This window comes from Syngnathoides biaculeatus, chromosome 15, assembly GCF_019802595.1.
Source record: "Syngnathoides biaculeatus isolate LvHL_M chromosome 15, ASM1980259v1, whole genome shotgun sequence".
In the NCBI taxonomy this organism is placed as follows: domain Eukaryota; kingdom Metazoa; phylum Chordata; class Actinopteri; order Syngnathiformes; family Syngnathidae; genus Syngnathoides; species Syngnathoides biaculeatus.
In genome coordinates this window covers 1,049,596-1,069,410 of record NC_084654.1, presented here as the reverse complement: position 1 = coordinate 1,069,410, position 19,815 = coordinate 1,049,596, and the positions used below count along the sequence as shown (strand labels likewise).

The window sequence follows — 19,815 nt, the reverse complement described above, 5'->3', positions numbered from 1 at the left end:
CGTCTTCTCGTATACAAATCCCTCGAGAGGATTTTCATGGCGGGAGTTACAAAAAGCTGTTGGAAAACTACAGAGAAGGTCATAAGGAGCTACATTGCGTCTTTGTGGATCTAGAGAAAGCCTATGACAGAGTACCAAGAGAGGAACTGTGGTACTGCATGCGTAAGTCTGGTGTGGCAGAGAAGTATGTTAAAATAGTACAGGACATGTATGATGGCAGCAGAACAATGGTGAGGTGTGCCTTAGGTGTGACAGAGGAATTTAAGGTGGAGGTGGGACTGCATCAGGGATCAGCTCTGAGCCCCTTCCTGTTTGCAGTGGTAATGGATAGGCTGACAGATGAGGTTAGACTGGAATCCCCTTGGACCATGATGTTCGCAGATGATATTGTCATATGCAGTGAAAGCAGGGAGCATGCAGAGGAACAATTGGAAAGATGGAGACATGCACTGGAAAGGAGAGGAATGAAGATTAGCCGAAGTAAAACAGAATATATGTGCGTGAATGAGAAAAGTGGAGGGGGAAGAGTGAGGCTACAGGGAGAAGAGATAGCGAGGGTCGACGACTTCAAATACTTGGGGTCAACAATACAGAGCAATGGAGAGTGTGGTCAGGAAGTGAAGAAACGGGTCCAAGCAGGTTGGAACAGCTGGCGAAAGGTGTATGGTGTGTTATGTGACAGAAGAGTGTCTGCTAGGATGAAGGGCAAAGTTTACAAAACAGTGGTGAGGCCGGCCATGATGTACGGATTAGAGACAGTGGCACTGAAGAAACAACAGAAATCTGAACTGGAGGTGGCAGAAATGAAGATGTTGAGGTTCTCGCTCGGAGTGACCAGGTTGGATAGGATTAGAAATGAGCTCATTAGAGGGACAGCCAAAGCTGGATGTTTTGGAGACAAGATTCGAGAGAGCAGACTTCGATGGTTTGGACATGTTCAGAGGCGAGAGAGTGAGTATATTGGTAGAAGGATGCTGAGGATGGAGCTCCCAGGCAAAAGAGCGAGAGGAAGACCAAAGAGAAGGTTTATGAATGTGGTGAGGGAAGACATGAGGGCAGTTGGGGTTAGAGAGGAAGATGCAGGAGATAGGCTAAGATGGCAAAAGATGACACGCTGTGGCGACCCCTAACGGGATAAGCCGAAAGGAAAAGAAGAAGTTACAAAAAGCTGTATTCGTCAAAATCATGTTTTGTGGTGAAAAAACGTATGGGCCAATATTGGCTGACGTTTTTTCATTAATATGCTAAAAATAATAAATGTCATGACAGGAGCCCTTCAAGCGGGTGTGTGACTTGCATCTAAGACTGGTTGAAGTCCATCGCTTTTTCATGTAAGGTAGAGTATGTCTTTCACATTTATGTGACATCTCTGGAGGTTATGTGCCATAATACGTTTTTACGATGAGTAAAGATTTCTTAGTTTTTCTGATACTTATGGAGAATGTGCATGACAGACAGTCAAACCTTTTTTGGGGGCATCCATACTCCATCCATCCATCCATCCATTATCTACCGCTTTTCCATGTCGGGTCGCGGGGGAAGTAGCTTTAGCAGAGATACCCAGACTTCCCTTTCCCCAGCCACTTCTTCCAGCTCTTCCGGAGGGATCCCGAGGCGTTCCAAAGCCAGCCGACAGACTTAGTCTTTCCAGCGTGTCCTGGGTCATCCTTGAGGTCTCTTTCTGGTGGGACATGCCCGGAACACCTCACCAGGGAGGGGTCCGGGAGGCATCTGAATCAGATGACCCAGCCACTTCATTTGGCTCTCCTCAATGTGGAGGAGTAGCGGCTCGACACTGAGCCCCTCCCGGATGACCGAGCTTGTCATCCTATCTCTAAGGGAGAGCCTGGACACCCTGCGGAGGAAACACATTTCGGCCGCTTGTATCCAGGATCTTGTTCTTTCGGTCATGACCCACAGCTCATGCACATAGGTGATGGTAGGAACGTAGATTGACTGGTAAATTGAGAGCTTCACCTTTTGACTTAGCTCCCTCTTTACCACAACGGACCGATACAAAGTCCGCATCACTGCAGACGCTGCACCGATCAGTCTGTTGATCTCCAGCTCCATTCTTCCCTCACTCGTGAACAAGACCCCAAGATACTTGATACTTGGGGAAGGATCTTATCCCCGACCTGGAGAGGGCACACCACCCTTTTCTAACTGAGGACCGTAGTCTCGGATTTGGAGGTGCTGATTCTCATCCCAGCTGCATCACACACGGCTGCGAATCGCTCCAGTGAGAGCTGGAGATCACGCCTTGATGAAGCCAACAGAACCACATCATCTGCAAAGAGCAGAGATACGATGCTGAGGCCACCAAACCGGACACCCTCTACGCCTCGGCTGCGCCTACAAATTCTGTCCATAAAAGTTATGAACAAAATCGGTGACAAAGGGCAGCCTTGGCGGAGTCCAACTCTCACCGGAAACAAATCCGACTTATTGCCGGCAATGCGGACCAAACTCTGACAGTGGTCGTACAGGGACCGAACAGCTCATATCAGGTAATTCTGTACCCCATACTCCTGAAGAACCCCCCATAGGACTCCCCGAGGGACACGGTCGAATGCCTTCTTCAAGTCCACAAAACACATGTAGACTGGTTGGGCGAACTCCCATGCACCCTCGAGGATCCTGCCGAGGGTGTAGAGCTGGTCCACTCTTCCACGGCCAGGACAAAAACCACATTGCTCCGACTGAATCCGAGACGCGACTTCCCGACGGACCCTCCTCTCCAGTACCCCTAAGTAGACCTTACCGAGGAGGCTGAGGAGTGTGATCCCGCTATAGGCTACCCTCTCATCCACCGGGGTAAACCCCAACGTACAGCCCCCGAGGCGCAGGGCAAATAAGTATATCCTCACCTGCTCGCCGTCTCTCCCTGTGAGCAACTCCAGAGTGGAACAGAGTCCAACCCCTCTCAAGAGGAGTGGTGCCAGAGCCCAAGTTGTGCATAGAGGCCAGATCGACTATGTCTAGTCAGAACTTCTCGACCTCACGCACCAACCCAGGCTCCTTCCCTGCCAAAAAGGTGACATTCCATGTCCCTAGAGCTAGTTTCTGTAGCTGGGGGTCGGCTCGCAAAGGTCCCCGCCTTTGGCCACTGCCCAGCTCACATTGCACCCGACCCCTACGGCCCCTCTCACAGGTGGTGACCCCATGGGAAGGGGGGCCCATGTTACCCCATCGGGCTGTGCTCGACCGAGCCCCATGGGTGCAGGCCCGGCCACCAGGCGCTCGCCTTCGAGCCCCACCTCCAGGCCTGGCTCCAGAGGGGAGCCCCGGTGACCCACGTCCGGGCAAGGGAAACCAAGATCTGATTTTTGTAGTCATCATAGGGGTTTGGGAGTCGTACTTTATCTGGTCCCTCAACTAGGACCTGTTTACTGTGGGTACTTTCAGTCCACAAATTTGGATGGACCACTCTCATGAGTTTTTCAACTAACCTTAGAAGAAAGCCGGGTTCGGAAGACACCTACATCCTTTAGCTTGGACTTGTAAAGCATCCAGCGGTAACGAAGTTCTTCTAGACTTGGGTCCGCTGCTAGACCACTCTTACCAACTCCACTCTCTTGAAGTAAATGTTGGAACTTCTCTTGACCCCAGGTTACTGCTGACCTCAAGGCCTGTGCATTAAAAAGTCAAACCAGTTTAGCGGGGCTGGAATAATGTAGTTCATTCTCTCTCTCCCTCTCTCTCTCTCTCTCGCTCCCTCCTTCCTATGTTTCAGATGGGAGTTACATTCCCAAAAATACATGTTAAGTGAAATCCGGTGAGGAGAAGTTAAGTTTTCTCCATTAAGTGACAGAGCAGTGACCTCGCATTTTCCCTCTGCGACCTACTGTACATCAAAGGATAACTTGGGAATCTTAAGAGCTATGGCTCTGTAACTCGATATGCAGAGAAAGAGGACCCCCCCCCCACTTAATTTTTTTCCTGGGTGTATACTTTTGCAAACTGCTCCTAGAGCTTTTGTCTCATTCGCTTCAATCTTGTGTGTATCATCAAGAAGATGGGACAGGAAAGGTTCTGAAAAGCGTTTAGATACGACAAACTACATCCTGGGGCGGCCCCTCACTGTTTTCATTCTATAATTTCATCACAATACCAAATATGCCTAAAAAAAGCATCCGACTCTCCTTAATTGTACATTTCACCAAGATACACCAAACTTACTGACTACCGAAAGCCTGTTAAAATGCAACACTGTACTTCGAAGTTCCAATATAATGTTATACTTGGCTTAAGAATTGATTAAATTCTTTCAAGAACTGAATTTACTCAAGATTACATTTTAAAAGGGTTTAAACTATTCCAGCAGGAGTCGTGAACTACCTCTGGCCTGGACGACATTTGAGGGCCATCCTCCATTATTGTGGGTCCTGAGTGCAATGTTCCCTCTAAGATGCGCAACTGCACATTTGCGCACTTGTCGCACCCTCTCAGTGCACATGAAAACCGATCCAGCACAGTGAACCGCAGCCTGTGATGTCTTTACTTTTTTTGAAACATGGCAACACACGGTTCTCACAACCAGCTACTGCTCGGTCACACCAGGCCACACACTCTACTTCCTAGTTTACCTGACACCGCCCCCTCTGCTCTTAGAGCGGTACACTCATAATTACAAACACCACCCACCACTGGTGCTTTAGTTAGCAACACAGTCTGGGCAACGTGAACCCAGAAAAATAGATAGGCTTATCATTATGGGTTAAAAATAAATTGAAACAAAGTTGGAAGCGAACTTTCAAATTCATAGTTGCCTTGGTTTGATTAGTAATGTATTTTTTTCTTTCGTATCCAACCTGGAATACAAGTTGTCATATGCCTCTTGTTTCGTCTTTGCCACCTCTACCCCTGCCCTATGTCGCATCTCACTGTATCCCTTACACCTCGCCTGAGTCCTCTCCGTGTCCCACTTCTTCTTCACTAATCTCTTACCTTGGATGACTTCTTGTATTTTGGGGTTCCACCACCAAGTCTCCTTCTCCCCTTTCCTACCAGAAGACACCCCAAGTACTCTCATGCCTCCCTCTCTGAGTACCTTGGCAGTAGTATTCCAGTCTTCTGGGAGCTCCTCCTGTCCATCGAGAAGCTGTCTCACCTCTTTCCAGAACGTCACACAACATTCTTCCTTTCTCAACTTCCACCACCTGATTCTCTGCTCTACCTTCGTCTTCTTGGTCTTCCTCCACCACAACTTTACAGTCGGTAACCTCCTTCAGATTACACCGTCTGCACAAAATATAATCCACCTGCGTGCTTCTACTTCCACTCTTGTAGATCACTCTATGCTCCACTCTCTTCTGGAAATAAGTGTTCACCACTGTCAATTCCATCTTTTTTGTGAAGTCCACCACCATCTGCCCTAAAAGTTCCTTTGCTGAATGCTGTACTTACCCATCACTTCTTCATCGCCCCTGTTTCCTTCGCCAACATGTCCATTGAAATCTGCACCTCTCACAACTCTCTCTCTCAGGGATGCTCAGGACTACTTCGTCTAGTTACTTCCAGAATTTCTCTTTCAATTCGAGGTCACATCCTTACCTGTGGTGCATAGCCGTTAATCACATTATACACAATATCCTCAATTTCAGCCTCATCACTCGATCTGATACTCTTTTAACCTCCAAGACATTCATAGCCAGCTCTTCATTTAATATAACCACTACTCCATTTCTCTTCCCATCTACTCCATGGTAAAATAATTTAAAGCCTGCAACTAAACTTCTAGCCCTTCTCCCTTTCCATTTGCTCTCTTGGATTCACAATTTATCAACCTTTCTCCTAATCATCATGTCAACTAACTCCTGATCTTTTCCTGTCATAGTCCCAACATTCAAAGTCCCTACACACAGCTGTAGGGTTTGTGCATTCCTTTTCTTCTTCTTCCGACAATGTCGCTTTCCTCCTGTTGTTTGTCTTCGACTTACATTATCTGAATTTCTACCTACGCCTTGTAGATTAACATTTCCGGGTGTGGGTGTCGGAAGCCCGGGCCACGACCTAACTCTTCTAGAATTTGTAGGATGAACGCTCATATATGTATGGCACAGTTTTACACTGGATGCCCTTCCTGACCCAACCCTCTGCATTTATCCAGGCTTGGGAGCGGCCGACAGGTATCACAATAATGTTCTGCCCAACGTGCTGCAGATAATCAAAAGGAAGCAATCAAATAAACAAAGTCAGCACAAAAGATGAACAATTTACATACTCCTTAATCTATGTTAAAGTTAAGGTCAAATGAAAGCAATCACAATCAACACAGTCAGCACATAAGGTACACAAATCACAGACTACCAGTGTTAAAGATATAAAGGATATGGCGATTTAAAGGATACGTGGATGGAGAAGATTCAAACGACAAAGCCCCTCAGTAGTAGTTCAAAGTTGAGTCGACGATTTATGTTTGGTCCTCCTTCTAAACTCTACTTAGGAAATAGCATTAGCACGCTAGGCTAAGTTGGGCCGAGCAGCTTCAACGCAAACGATACGGCGCTAATTTGGGTATTAAGACAAGACTTGTTAAATTTCCCCGTCCTCATGGCCCTTGTCGTACAAGTTATTAAGTTACTCATGTTCGATGTTTCTTCAACATCCACGAATTGATCACAAACGTGTCTCGTTGTTAGCAAGCTAAGCTAAGGAATACTAGGCCGATAAGCAACTTTAAGTTGTTTCCACTAGCCCAACTTCTTATTGGTACTCACTTTCCTCGCTATACACGGTACATAGGTTTTGCAGGACGAGTAGATACTTGCATTTCATGTTTTCCTCACAGTAATTATCGGAAAACAGACGCTTTTTTTGTTAGCGTCTCAGCTAGGCTAACTAAGATCGAGCTGCTCTGACGTGAACGATACGACTTCAATTTTGGTACTAAGGTTGCACAGATGGTGGTTTTCGTTCACTGAAGTCGTCGCCGAGAGTGTCCCAATAATATAAACAGTATTATACATTTATTTATTCTTAATATTACAATATAGTTACCATTCATCACTCGGAGAATCTTCTGCTGGCGATGTAGCTGAATTTTTTACATTTGAGATGGGAGTTGTTTGTGTGTGTGTATATGGGTATATGAATATTTCAGATGTCAACAGTACAGTATTTATACTGAGTATACGTGAGACAAAAATTAAAACAGTACAAGTGTGTTGTTAAATCTCATTATATCTCATTACATTGCTGAGTTTAGTTGGGTTTTTTTTGTATGTGTATGTTTAAAATTTGTCAACAGTTCAGTACATATTTATACATTGCTTTTTGTTTTTGCATTTTCAACTGTACAAATCTCTTTCTTAAATCTTTTTCAAAACCTTGTGCTGCACAGTAACGTTTTTATTGCAGTATGTACGTAATTAACATTCCTCACTCAGAGAATATTCTGATGGAGGTGCTGACAATGTAACAGGTTTTTATCTTTGAGGAAAACATGGTGATGGGGAGTTGTTGTCCGTTTTTTCTTCTGCATCAAAATTCCCCTGTAGAATGACATATCCCCGTCAACACAATAGCTAAACTCAACAGCTCGTACCATATTGTCATCAATGTCTTTTGCAAATTCTTCCTCCACACAGTGACGAGTAGCATTGTTGTTGGTGGAGGAACACTCACCATACAGAGGCCCGCTTCTGAGGCCGTAACGCTTTGAAATTTTTCAAACCAACCAGGTTTGCTGTAGGTCAAGAGAACAATTGCATTATTTTGGAAAAAAGTGGATGTTCCTTCAATAAAAGTATGGATGTTGGAAATGGGATCTTGTGTTGCACTGGAAAGACTTACTTATATCATGAGAGGAAGAGCTCAGGAATTTGAGGACATATGGAGACCCTTAGAAGAGGTTTTTTAAAAAAAATGTCAATTATTTGTGATTTGTGTGCTTTCTTATTTTTTTAACACTATTATGTCTGTGCATACTGTGTTTTTTTGTTATTGTGTTGTTTTTGTAAAATTATATATGAAAAATCAAATAAATATATTGTTCAAAAAAAACCTTGTTTGCTGAAAAGCCTTGTCATCAAGGGGGTGAATTGCTCTTTGCAGCACTATTGCTAGCTTGAGGTTCATCAACACTTTCTTCACCCTCTTCATAATCGTTACGGGCCTTTTTTATTCAATCCACTGTCCACAAAACTAACGCAGTTTCCATTTGAACAATCCTCTTATTTCGCAGAGTCACCGCACGTTTCGCTTCCTTATTAAAAGTTATTGAAGCGGTTTTACAGATGTTTCCCACATCCTTCTTTCTGTAGTGCCCCGTGGATTCATTCATGCCACAATGGCATGTCATTAAAGCGTAATTTCTGCCATCTTTGATCATATCCAAAAGTTTTACTTTTTCACTAATAATTATCATCTTCCTCTTGGGCACTTCAGAGGAAGCTTTCACATCAGCACAGCGCTTCGTCGGCATTGTTAACATGAGGTTATCATGTAGTCAACAGTGTAGACGAAAATGGGGGAAAGGAAGGACAAAAAAAAGGGTGGGACAGAAGTTGCTGGGTGAGGCTTTGATGATGCACAGCAACTCTGCTCACGAGATAAATCCACACATGCTCTCATTGGTCAATGTCGGGTAGGGGACCAATCACGCGCCTTGTGTCAATGAGTCTTCCCGCAATATGGTGGTATTCTCTCAAGGTATGTTTTTTAGTGGGGGAGGTGGGGAGACGGGACGCAAGGCACTGAAGCCGCAAAAGTGAAGCGCAAAGTAGCGGGGGAACCTTGTATGTTCACTACCGTCTACTTTGTCCTTAAAGTACCACTGACACCTAAAACATGAAATTTAGTATGTTGTTAACCCAAAAAAATAAATCAGTCGGAATGGAATCACCGTTTGTTCACAACACATCACAATGTTACCGTATATCGATGTATTTCATTTAAATTCCCACCATGAAAAATCTTTTGACTGTGTTGGGTTGAAGAAGAAAACAGAAGTGATGTATTTTGAAGACACCTACAACTGTGGAGTCGAGTGTATTTAACTCTTATACAGGTAAGAAATTAGCTGTTTTTTCTGTGTTAGCCAAATTGCCAGCTTGTTGTGTTGCTGGATTTTGCTTGAATACTCAGAAGGATGGATTCACTCTTCATATGTTTCCAAAAGACCCAAATTGTAGTGCAAAAGACAAGAACTTTGTGGGTTCCAAATGACAGGATGTTGTGTGTAGAGCTATCAAAAAAAAAAAAAGTAATGGTTGGGGGCACACATTTGTCTCACAGATTATAGCATATGTTGTGTGAATTTAGAATAAATCCCCTTGGTCAATCCAGCAAAATATAACAAAGAACTTGTATTGCGTTTAAGAAAATTTAATCTCATACAATACAATATAACACAAAACAATATCAAAATAGAAGTACAAAGACAGTTTGGTCGCGTGTAACATGAGCTAACTAGACAAACGACATATAGTCACCATAGTCGAATGAATGTTGCAAATAGGCGAATGTTATTTCTAGCGATTGTTCCTGAAATGTCGACAAGAGAGAAGGCATTGTGGTGTCTGTGTACTTGAAAGCAGCAGTGTTAATATAAAGCCCTATCGACACCTATCCTTGTCCTTGTAAGAACATTCTAGAAATCCGCGTTCCACGATGTAATAGAGTCGTTCTCTCAGAACATAACAAAAGATCTGCGTCATAATAACTCAAGTATGTAAGTCAGTGGTGCTCAATGTGTTAATGCATGCAGGCCTCCATTTCCCCTGACGCGGTGAAGGGTCGGGTGGGGAGGTGGACGGGCGCCTTCGGTCACACCGGGAGTATTGAGGAGAAATGAGCACCATGCTACATACACAAGACTTGAAAAAGAGTTAGGAAATCGAACAGTTATGGTCCAGTCATTCAGAATATTTCATCGGGTCCCTCGTCCTCCATAGAAAGGACATCAGAAAAAACTGAAAATCACACTCGTTCATCTGCCATTGCATTCGGCACAGCGTGTTTTCAATGCCAGGGATCCAGTGTGATGCCTGCATATGACGTCACAGACAATTATGGCCGCCAGTGGGATGCACATTGTGTCGAGTCAGACTTGCGCATCTTTGCGCTGCTATAAAATGCTCCCAGCTCATATTATCAAAGTGATTAATATTATTTATAGTTTTGATAACAATACCCATTTTAAAATGTGATTTTTTTTTGTGTCAGTGGCACTTTAATGAGCTTGCTGCAGCAGGCCAATAGGCCAATTCTGGAACTAAGAGACTTTGTCAAAGGTATTCTAAGTGACTAATGGAAACAGACCAGCTCTCTTAGAGTGAATGACCTTTGAGAAGAGATTTTCCTCTCTGCACAACCATGCCTCAAATTCACTCCTGGATGACCACATCTGTAAACATCACATGCGAGTCCAAAGATTAGCATCAGATCAGGAAACACAGAAAAAAAATATTACAAGAATAATTATATGTAATTAAAACAGGAAGGACAAAGCAAAGGAAGTTAGGTATGGAATGATGTATTTCAATGAGAGAAAAAAAAAATAACATTTTGTGAGAATATAAGTGGGTGAAATTCTGACTGATCATTAAAATTCACACACAAATACACTTAAGATTCAATTTACTTCCCACAAATGCTACAACTCAAAAGATGCTAATTCATTCGTTTAAGGTCTTTATAACTGAGCGATACCACACTTTTAGGTTTCAATATGACACTAATAATTTTCCCTTGCAATTTCATCGATATTATACCAATACCGATCACTTCTATGAGAATTAAAGAAATCTGAAAAACCACGTGAAAAAAAATGAATACAATTGAGATTACATCACAATTTTACGATTTTCACTTCAATGGAAAAATTTGACTTTTGAAAAGGTGAAAAACCAGCACTGCTACCCTGCAGGGCGTCGGTGGAAATTCAACTACGGTGGGTCGAAGACAAAGAAAAGGAGGAAACCGGATTTGTCTTAAGAAGAAGAAGAATGCACAGAGCCTACAACTGAGCTACATTGTGTCTTTGTGGATCTAGAGAAAGCCAATGACAGAATACCAAGAGAGGAACTGTGGTACTGCATGCGTAGGTCTGGTGTGGCAGAGAAATATGTTAAAATAGTCCAGGACATGTATGAGGGCAGCAGAACAATGGTGAGGTGTGCCGTTGGTGTGTCAGAAGAATTTAAGCTGGAGGTGGGACTGCATCAGGGATCAGCTCTGAGCCCCTTCCTGTTTGCAGTGGTAATGGATAGGCTGACAGACAAGGTTAGACTGGAATCCCCTTGGACCATGATGTTTGCAGATGATATTGTGATATGCAGTGAAAGCAGGGAGCAGGCGGAGGAACAATTAGAAAGATGGAGACATGCACTGGAAAGGAGACGAATGAAGATTAGCCGAGGTATAACAGAATATATGTGTGTGAATGAGAGGGATGGAGGGGGGAAGAGTGAGGCTACACGGACAAGAGATAGCACGGATGGACAACTTCAAATATTTAGGGTCAACAATCCAGAGCAATTGTGAAAGTTTATAAAACAGTGGTGAGGCCGGCCATTATGTACGGATTAGAGACGGTGGCACTGAAGAAACAACAGGAAGCAGAACTGGAGGTAGCAGAAATGAAGATGTTGAGGTTTTTGCTCGGAGTGAGGAGGTTGGATAGGATTAGGAATGAGCTCATTAGAGGGACAGCCAAAGTTGGATGTTATGGAGACAAGGTTTGAGAGACCAGACTTCGATGGTTTGGACATGTGCAGAGGCGAGAGAGTGAGTATATTGGTAGAAGGGTGCTGAGGATGGAGCTGCCAGGGAAAAGAGTGAAAGAAAGACAAAAGAGAAGGTTGATGGATGTTGTGAGGGAAGACAGGATGGCAGTTGGGGTTAGAGAGGAAGATGCAGGAGATAGACTACGATGGAAAAAGATGATACGTTGTGGCGACCCCTAACGGGACAAGCCGAAAGGAAAAGAAGAAAAGGTGAAAAATTATTTCATCTTTTTAGCATTGAGTGAGAAATTTTCAACTTAAGCACATTCTTTGACTATGGTTTTGACTTTTTTGTTCATCTTCTGAGACATTACGCGACCTACTTATACAAAAGAAGACTTGTGAGACATAAGGGAGTCTACTGCGGACTTTCTTTCACCAACTTTTACAATTTTTTTCTCTAAGATACGAACCAATGGATTGGCTGTGATCCACGGCACACAGCGGCAACACCACAAGGGGAAGTGAATCAGAGTGCAGGTCAAGCTTCGGAGAGAAGATTCTGAATGAAACTCCCATTAATTAACCTTGCAAATCTACACTCTCGACCTAATAAAATGGACAAGCTTCATGTTGTCACAAAGACCAGTAAAGACTTGAGACATTATGCAACCCTGTCGCCTCATAAAAAAACAACAACAAACAAACAAACATATAATTACAGTCTTCTTGACTAGATGAATACATGAATATATAGATTTTGGACTCTGATATTTGGAGAGTTAAAAAAACACTTCTCTTCAGTACACCACTCCTCTGGAATTGAGTATTTCCTGACAAATAACAGTTGCACAAAACAGTACTTCCAAAATATAGCCAATAGTAATCAGCGACCATGTTCAAATTTAATGCAGCCTTAGTAGGGGCACAAGCCAGTGAAAATTGTAGGCAATTCCAAGCCCAGATGAATACAGAGGGTTGCGTCAGGAAGGGCATCCGGCTTCAAACTTTGCCAAACAAATCAGAGCGTTCATCTAAAGAATCCCATACAGGATTGTTCGTGGCCCAGATTATCAACATCCACCCTAGGCACGATTAACCTGCAAGGTGCCGGTGGAAATTCAGATACTGTGAGTCCGAGAGGCAGAGGAGGAAAGCGGGTTCTTTGGCAGAAATAGAAGACAAAAGCATAGAGCTTCCAAATGAGTGTGGGGACTTTGAATGTGGGGACTCTGGTAGGAAAAGATAGACATAATGATGATGAGAAACGTTGATATATTGTGTGTTCCGGACGGCAAGTGGAAACGTAGTTAGGCTAGAAGTTTCGGAGCAGGGTTGAACATATTTTTCTTTGGAGTAGAGATTATTTTAAAGGAACGGTTAATAAGTATGATGAGACTGAAACTTGAAATTGAGGGTGTTATGTATATGATTAGCATTATGCCCAACAGGTAGGATGTGACCTACAGGTGAAAGAGAAATTCTGGAAGGAATTAGATGAAGTAGTTCATCCCAGATGCAGAGAGAGTTGTGGTTGGGGCATATTGTAATGAATATGTTGGGCAAGGAAACAGGGCTGATGAAGCCATTATGGGTAAGTATGGCATCCAGGCAAGGAACTTAGAGGGAGAGATGGTGGTAGGCTTTGCAAAAAGGATGGAAATGGCAGGAGTGAACACTTTTTTAGGAAAACGTTGAAACCTAGGGTGACCTAAAAGAGCACCGTGAGAAGCACACAGGTGGATTACATTTTGTGCAGACAATGTAACCTGAAGGTAACTAACTGCAAGGTATTGGTAGAGGAGAGTGTATCAAGACAGCATAGGATGGTGGCGTGGAGAATGAATCTGGTAGTGGGGAGGAAGTTTAAGAAGACAAAGGTATACCATAAAAATGTGGTGAAAGCTGAGATTGGAAGAGTTTTGTGCAGCTTTTCGGAAATAGGTGAGATGGGCTCTTGGTGGACAGTAGGAGCTCCCCAAAGACTGGAGTACTCGTCAAGATGATCAGAGAGAAAGGCAGGAACGTATTTGGTGTATCTTGTAGTTGGAAAAGGGAGAAGCAGAGTTGGTGGTGGAACCTCAAATGAATAGTACAGGACATGAGGGCAGCAGAACAGTGATGATGTCTGATGTAGGTGTGATATGAGAATGTAAAGTGGAGGTGGGACTGCATCAGAGATCATCTCTGAGCTCCTTCATGTATGCAGTGCAAATGTATTGAGTGAGATAAATTAAGAGATTAAAGATCCAAAATGCAATATTATCAGGAAAGAATGTAAAGATTTTCTAGATATGAATGAGGATGGGAGAAAAAAAACTGTGTGCACTGAAGCTGCAATCGGTGAAGAGCGAAGTAGAGAGGGATTACTGTAATGTGATTAGCGGCGATGCCCCACGGGGAGGATGTGACCTAAAGTTGAAAGTGATATTCTGGAAGGAACTAGATGAAGTAGTTCTGAGCATCCCAGACACAGAGAATTGTTATTAGTGCAGCTTGTAATGGACATGTTGATCAAGTAAACAGGAGGAAGGAAGAAGTGATGGTTAAGTACGGCATCAAGGAAAGGAACTTTTAGGGACAGATGGTGGTGGACTTTGCAAAAAGGATGAAAATGGCAGTTGGGAACACCTTTTTCCAGTAGAGGCAGGAACATAGGGTGACCTACAAGAGTGGAGGAAGAAGAAAGCAGGTGGATAACGTTCCTCCTCAAGCTGTCACCTTATAGTGGTGGAGGGGTTTTATGTGTACCGATGATCCTGGGACCCAAGTTGTCTGGGGTTTCAAGCCCCTGGTAGGGTCACCCATGACAAAAAGGTCAGAGGTGAGGGACCAGACAAATTATCTCCATAACTCCATAACCCCATGATGAAGTATTGGATCTCGGTTACCCTTGACTGGACACAGGTCACCGCTTTAGGGACATGGAATGTCACCTCTCAAGCAGGGAAGGAGCACGAGTTGGTGCGTGAGGTCGAGAATTTCTGACTAAATATAGTCTGACTCACCTCTACACACTGCTTGGGATCTGGTACCACTCCTCTTGAGTCCTCTCCACAGTGAGAGGAGCTGAGCAGGTGTGGGTGTACTTATTTCCCACGCGGCTCAGCACCTGTACGTTGGGGTTCATCTGCCTTTGGGTGGGCAGGACGGGTTTTTGGCAATGCAGTACCATATGCGCCAACTGGTGTGACTCGAATGACTGACTACTGTATTTTCATGACCATAAGGCTCACTTTAAATTTTCTTCAAAATGCCCAGGGCACCTAATAATGCAGCGCGTCCCATGTGTGCACCAAGTCCAAAATCTGTAAATATTGTTATGTGACTACTTCAATAAACTCCGCCGTACACACTGGTTACATGTTACCATGCATGCTAGCATATGTTTTAGCAAGGATGCAAGCCACCGTATGGTGATGCTCACGAAGCAACAAGGAACAATAGCAGTTCCATTTTTGTAAGGAAAAGAAGAAGCTTACATCCCCCACACAATGACAGGTGTAAGCAAGTCATTAGTCAACATGTAATCGGAAGAGCAGCAGAGAGAGGACAAAACCTTGGGCACCCCAGAGTTGGTGCCTAAGAGTTGGTGGTGTGTGTTGATTAGGTGGTGTCCCAAGCCTAAGCTGCTGTGTCCTGCTCATCAGGAAGCTGTAAATACACTGGAAGAAGGCAGGCAAGACGATTAGCTGGAAAACCCATTGAGGAGAGGAGTTTGGGGATGAAGCTGTTGAATGTAGAACTGAAGTCCACAGCTTCCTCGCATAGGTTCTGACACTATTGAGGGGTTCTAGGATGAAGTGCAGTCATCTGCAGACCTGTTTGATCATTAGGAAAACTGCAGGGTTTCACCAGGGGACCTCTGACACCCTTGAGGTGGTCCAACACGAGGCGTTCAAAGGACTTAACCACACGTGTTAAGGCAATAGGTCATGCAGATGCAAAATTACAGGTTTCTTGGGGACTGGAATGATCATTTGAATCAGAATGTTACCTTGCACAGTTCCATAAATCAATTTTTGACCTGTGTGAAGACTGGAGCCAGTTGGTCTGGGCAGAGTTTGTGGTGGGTGATGGGAAAACAAAATCTGGGCCTGAAGCTCTGTTGATCTTTTGTTGTTTGAACATGCCTCTCTCATGTTTATGGATGGTCAATGAAGGAGGGGTACTGAGAGGTATAATTGTGTTAGTGGTGCAGTTGTGTGGGCTGACAAAGTGTCCTTTTCAAATCTGCAGTCGGTGTTCAAGTTGTCCACGAGTCTTTTATTGTTCTCATCTTGGGAGGTTGGTTACATGATTGTCATACCTGCCAGACTGATTTAGAGTCATTCGCAGTAAACAAGATGTGTCCTATCAGTCATTTTGCACATTCAATAACAAAAAGCTGTGGTTCACTGCGAAAGGTAAGTAAGTTCGCCAGGCTAAAGAGGACACATATCAAAGTGGGGATGGGAGCCTATATAATCATAGTAGAAACGATCTGCCAAAAGAAATTAACATTGCAAGAAGAAATTATGCAAGTAAGTTGTTTTTCTAACTTAAAGTGCCATTGACACCGAAAATATAAAATTTTGTGTTGTTAACCGAAAAAAAAAAAAAAAAGCCGGAATAGACTCGTTTGTTCACAGCACGTCAGAATGTTGCTGTATATAGCTTTTTTTCATCTCCCGCCATGAAAATTCACTTGACTGTTTTTAGTTGAACAAGAACCAGGAAGTGACGTTTTTTGCAGACACATATAGCAGTGGGGTCGAGTGTCTTTACCTCTTTTACGGGCAAAAAATTTGCAGTTTTTTCTGTGTTAGTCAAAATGCTGGCTAATTGTGTTGCTGGATTATGCTCGAAGACTTGGGAGGATGGATTCACTTTGAAGGTGCAAAGGACAAGAGCTTTGTGTGTTCCAAATGACAGGTAGGTGTGTATAAAGCTCTTAAAAACACTAGTTGGGGGGAACTAATTTGTCTCAGTTTATAGCATATGTTACGTGTGAATTTAAAATAAATCCACTTGGTCAAAGAGCAAAAAATATAACATAGCACTTGTATTGAGTTAAAGACAATTTAATTACATACAACACAATACAACACGAAACAATTCCAAAATAGAAATACAAAGACTGTAGCGTGCAACGTGAGCTAACTAGCCAAACAACGCAGTCACCAGACTCGAACGAATATTATTTCCAGCAAATGTTCTGGGAAGGCTTTGTGGTATCCTCGTACTTATGTACTTGTCTGAAAGCAGCAGTATTAATAAAAAGCTCCGTCGACAGCCATCCTCGTTCTTATAGGAGCATTCTAGAAATCCGCGTCCGACGACGTAATCCTCTCAGAACGTAACAAAAGATCCATGTCATAATAACTTCATAAAGTATGTAAGTCAGGGGTGCTAAATGTGTAGATACGCACGGGCCGCTGTTAGTGGTGGTGCGGACCGCCGTTTCCCCTGACGCGGAGGTGGGTTAGGCGGGGAGGCAAGTGGCCGCACTGGGGAGGAGAAAGGAGCTCTCCCACCCACCGGTCACCGACATCTGTAGATCATTTCTCATTGATATCGAAGAATATCCCACCGCCTTTTGCTTTCCGTGCCAGCTCTGTGATGTGATCCTCACGGTAAATATGGAACCCGGGTAGCACTTTCGCTCCATCGGGAATGCGTTGGCAGAGCCAAGTCAGTAAACCACAGGGTGGCGCCATGTCCAAAGTCTTTGCTTGTCCTGATTAGCAGATTTGCCAAGTGAATCTGTGTCCTCTTATGTGGAGTTTCTTCTTGGATTCCACCTTGCGTCCTCCTGCAGCGTCTTTGCCTCCACGCTCTGGAGACAGTAGACACTGTTGTTGTCGGTGCTCCGGTGATTAACACGGGGAAAGGACTTCACAAGAGTTGTTGAAAAAAAAGTCTGGGGAAGACTGATGGTTGAAAACAAGAAGATGCTGGGCCAATATGCGTTTCGAGGTGATGTAGTAGTGTCTTGTGATTAATGGTATCAAATGCAGCGTTGAGGTTAAGTAACAGTATTGATAAATTGTCGAAATCCACAGCAAGTAGAAGAACACTCGGCAGTTTTGAAAGGGCCGTTTTAGCAGAGTGGTCTGTTCTGAATCTGGACTCCAGTTCAAATAGACCGCTAGAAGCCAAATGACTGTTAAACCTTTGGACAAAAATTTGTTCACAATTACTTTAAAGAGATGGTAAATTTCACACTGACCTATAATTGGGTAAAGGTTGGGTCTTCTGTGTAAGGGTGACCAATGGTGTTTATAATACTGTCAGTGAATGAAGAATTCAACCAGACAAAGCAGAGTTCCAGAAAGGCCTACGATGATTAAAAAAAATGGATTTTGTTTTCCCTTGCCTGGAAACGGATCACAAGAGCCCTCCTCTGGAGCCAGGCCTGGAGGTGGGGCTTTAGGGCAAGGGCCTGTTGACACACGTGGGGCTCGGCCAGACATAGGCAGAAAGGGTAATGTGAGTCCCCTCCCCCACCATCTCAACATCTTTGGGAGGTGCCACAGGGATCAGGTGCATTGTGTGATGGGTGGAGGCTGGGACCTTGGCGATCTAATCCCTGATGACAGAAACTGACTCGAGTCTGTCACCTCTCTGGCAGGGAATAGGTGTGTCAGGTGTGTGAGGAAAAGGTACGACTAGATATAGTCATCTTGCCTCCACAAACTGTTTGGGCTGTGGTACCAGTCCACTTGGGAGGGGATGGACTCTTTTCCACTCTGCAGTTTTCCAAGGTGAGAGGCGCCAAGCAGGTGTGGGTAAACATACTTTTTTGCCCTGTACGTTGGAGTTCACCCTGGACACACACACAAGACGGTAGTGTCTCTGCCTTCGGGTGCGGGGATGGGTCCCGAGTTGAGAGTAGCCACACTTTTTGGAGTCCTGGAGGGGGCACTTGAGAGCACTCCTGCTGGGAACTCCATCGTCATGGTGGGGAACTTCAATAATCACATGGGCAATGACTGAGACCGAGAAGGTCGTGATTAGGAGGAATCCCAATTGTACATAAACATACCAATTGTACAAAAACATGTTCAAGAATAAGGATGTCCATGTGTGCACTTAGCACTATGACACCCTAAATCGCTGTTCAATGATTGACTTTGTGGTCGTGTCATTAGACTTGTGGCTGCATGTCTTGGCCACTTGGGTGAAGAGAGGGCCAGAGCCATCCAATGATCACAACTCGAGGTGAGTTGAGAAGATGTCGGTCTGACCTGCCAAGCGCAGGGAGAGAGGATCCATCAGGAAGTTCAATATCAGATTCAGGAGGAATAATGAAGTTTTATTCCTGGCTGTGAAACAGTGGAGTAGCTCTTTACCCTTGGAAGGATCCTTGAGGGTCCATGGGAGTTCGCTCAGCCAGTCTACACGTGTTTTGTGGTCTTGGGCACAATCCAATGTGTCCCTTGGAGCATCCTGTGAGAGAGTACTTCTGAAGTATAGGGTACTGAACCCCCTAATATGTGCTGCTCGTTCCCTGAACAACTGGTGTCTGAGTTTCGGTCGCATTGCCAGCAGTTAGGTCACAGTTGTTTCCAGTCAGGGTTGAACTCCACCTGCACTGCCCTTTGTCACCGCTTCTGTTCATAACTTACAGGGACAGAATATCTTACACGAGATCTTATCTTATTGTAAATGAGGCCGCAGTATTGCATCGCACCTCTTGCAGATGATGTGGCTGTGTCGGCTTTATTAGACTAATTTTCAACTTTAACCTAAGTATTTCACAGTGTGAACCGACTGTGGTGACAATCAGCACCTCTAAAGGTGAAACCATGGTTTGCAGTTGGAAAAGGGGGGGAGCGCAGTCTCCAGGTCAGGGATGAGATGCTTTCTTAAGTGGAGGTCTATCTTGGGGTCTTGTTCACGAATAAGAAAAGAATGGAACCAGTCCCACAATGTGGGACGTTGACACACTTATCTCTTACCTGTTCTAAATGAAAAAGATTTTACATCTTGCACAACTCTTCTAAAGAATAGTTTTTTTCAGTTTTATTTGGCCAAGTGTGTAAAAAAAAATAACACCCAAGGAATTTTTCTCCAGCAGAGGGTGAACAGGTTGGATAGAATTAGAAATTAGCTCATTAGAGGTATAGCCAAAGTTGGAGAATTTGGAGACAAGGTTAGA

General features: G+C 44.1%; 1 protein-coding gene across 4 annotated transcripts in view; it reads right to left on the bottom strand.

Annotated features, from left to right (window-relative positions):
* syne3 (spectrin repeat containing, nuclear envelope family member 3) overlaps nt 1-19,815 on the bottom strand; it is a 118,178-nt gene that overhangs the window by 7,796 nt on the left and 90,567 nt on the right. For 3 of the 4 annotated variants that reach the window (XM_061844269.1, XM_061844272.1, XM_061844271.1), the window contains one exon: nt 10,289-10,351. The exons of the other annotated variant lie outside the window; for it this stretch is intronic. In XM_061844269.1, coding sequence (XP_061700253.1) covers nt 10,289-10,351 — 63 coding nt within the window. The remainder of the gene's footprint in view (nt 1-10,288; nt 10,352-19,815) is intronic. 4 annotated transcript variants of the gene reach the window in all.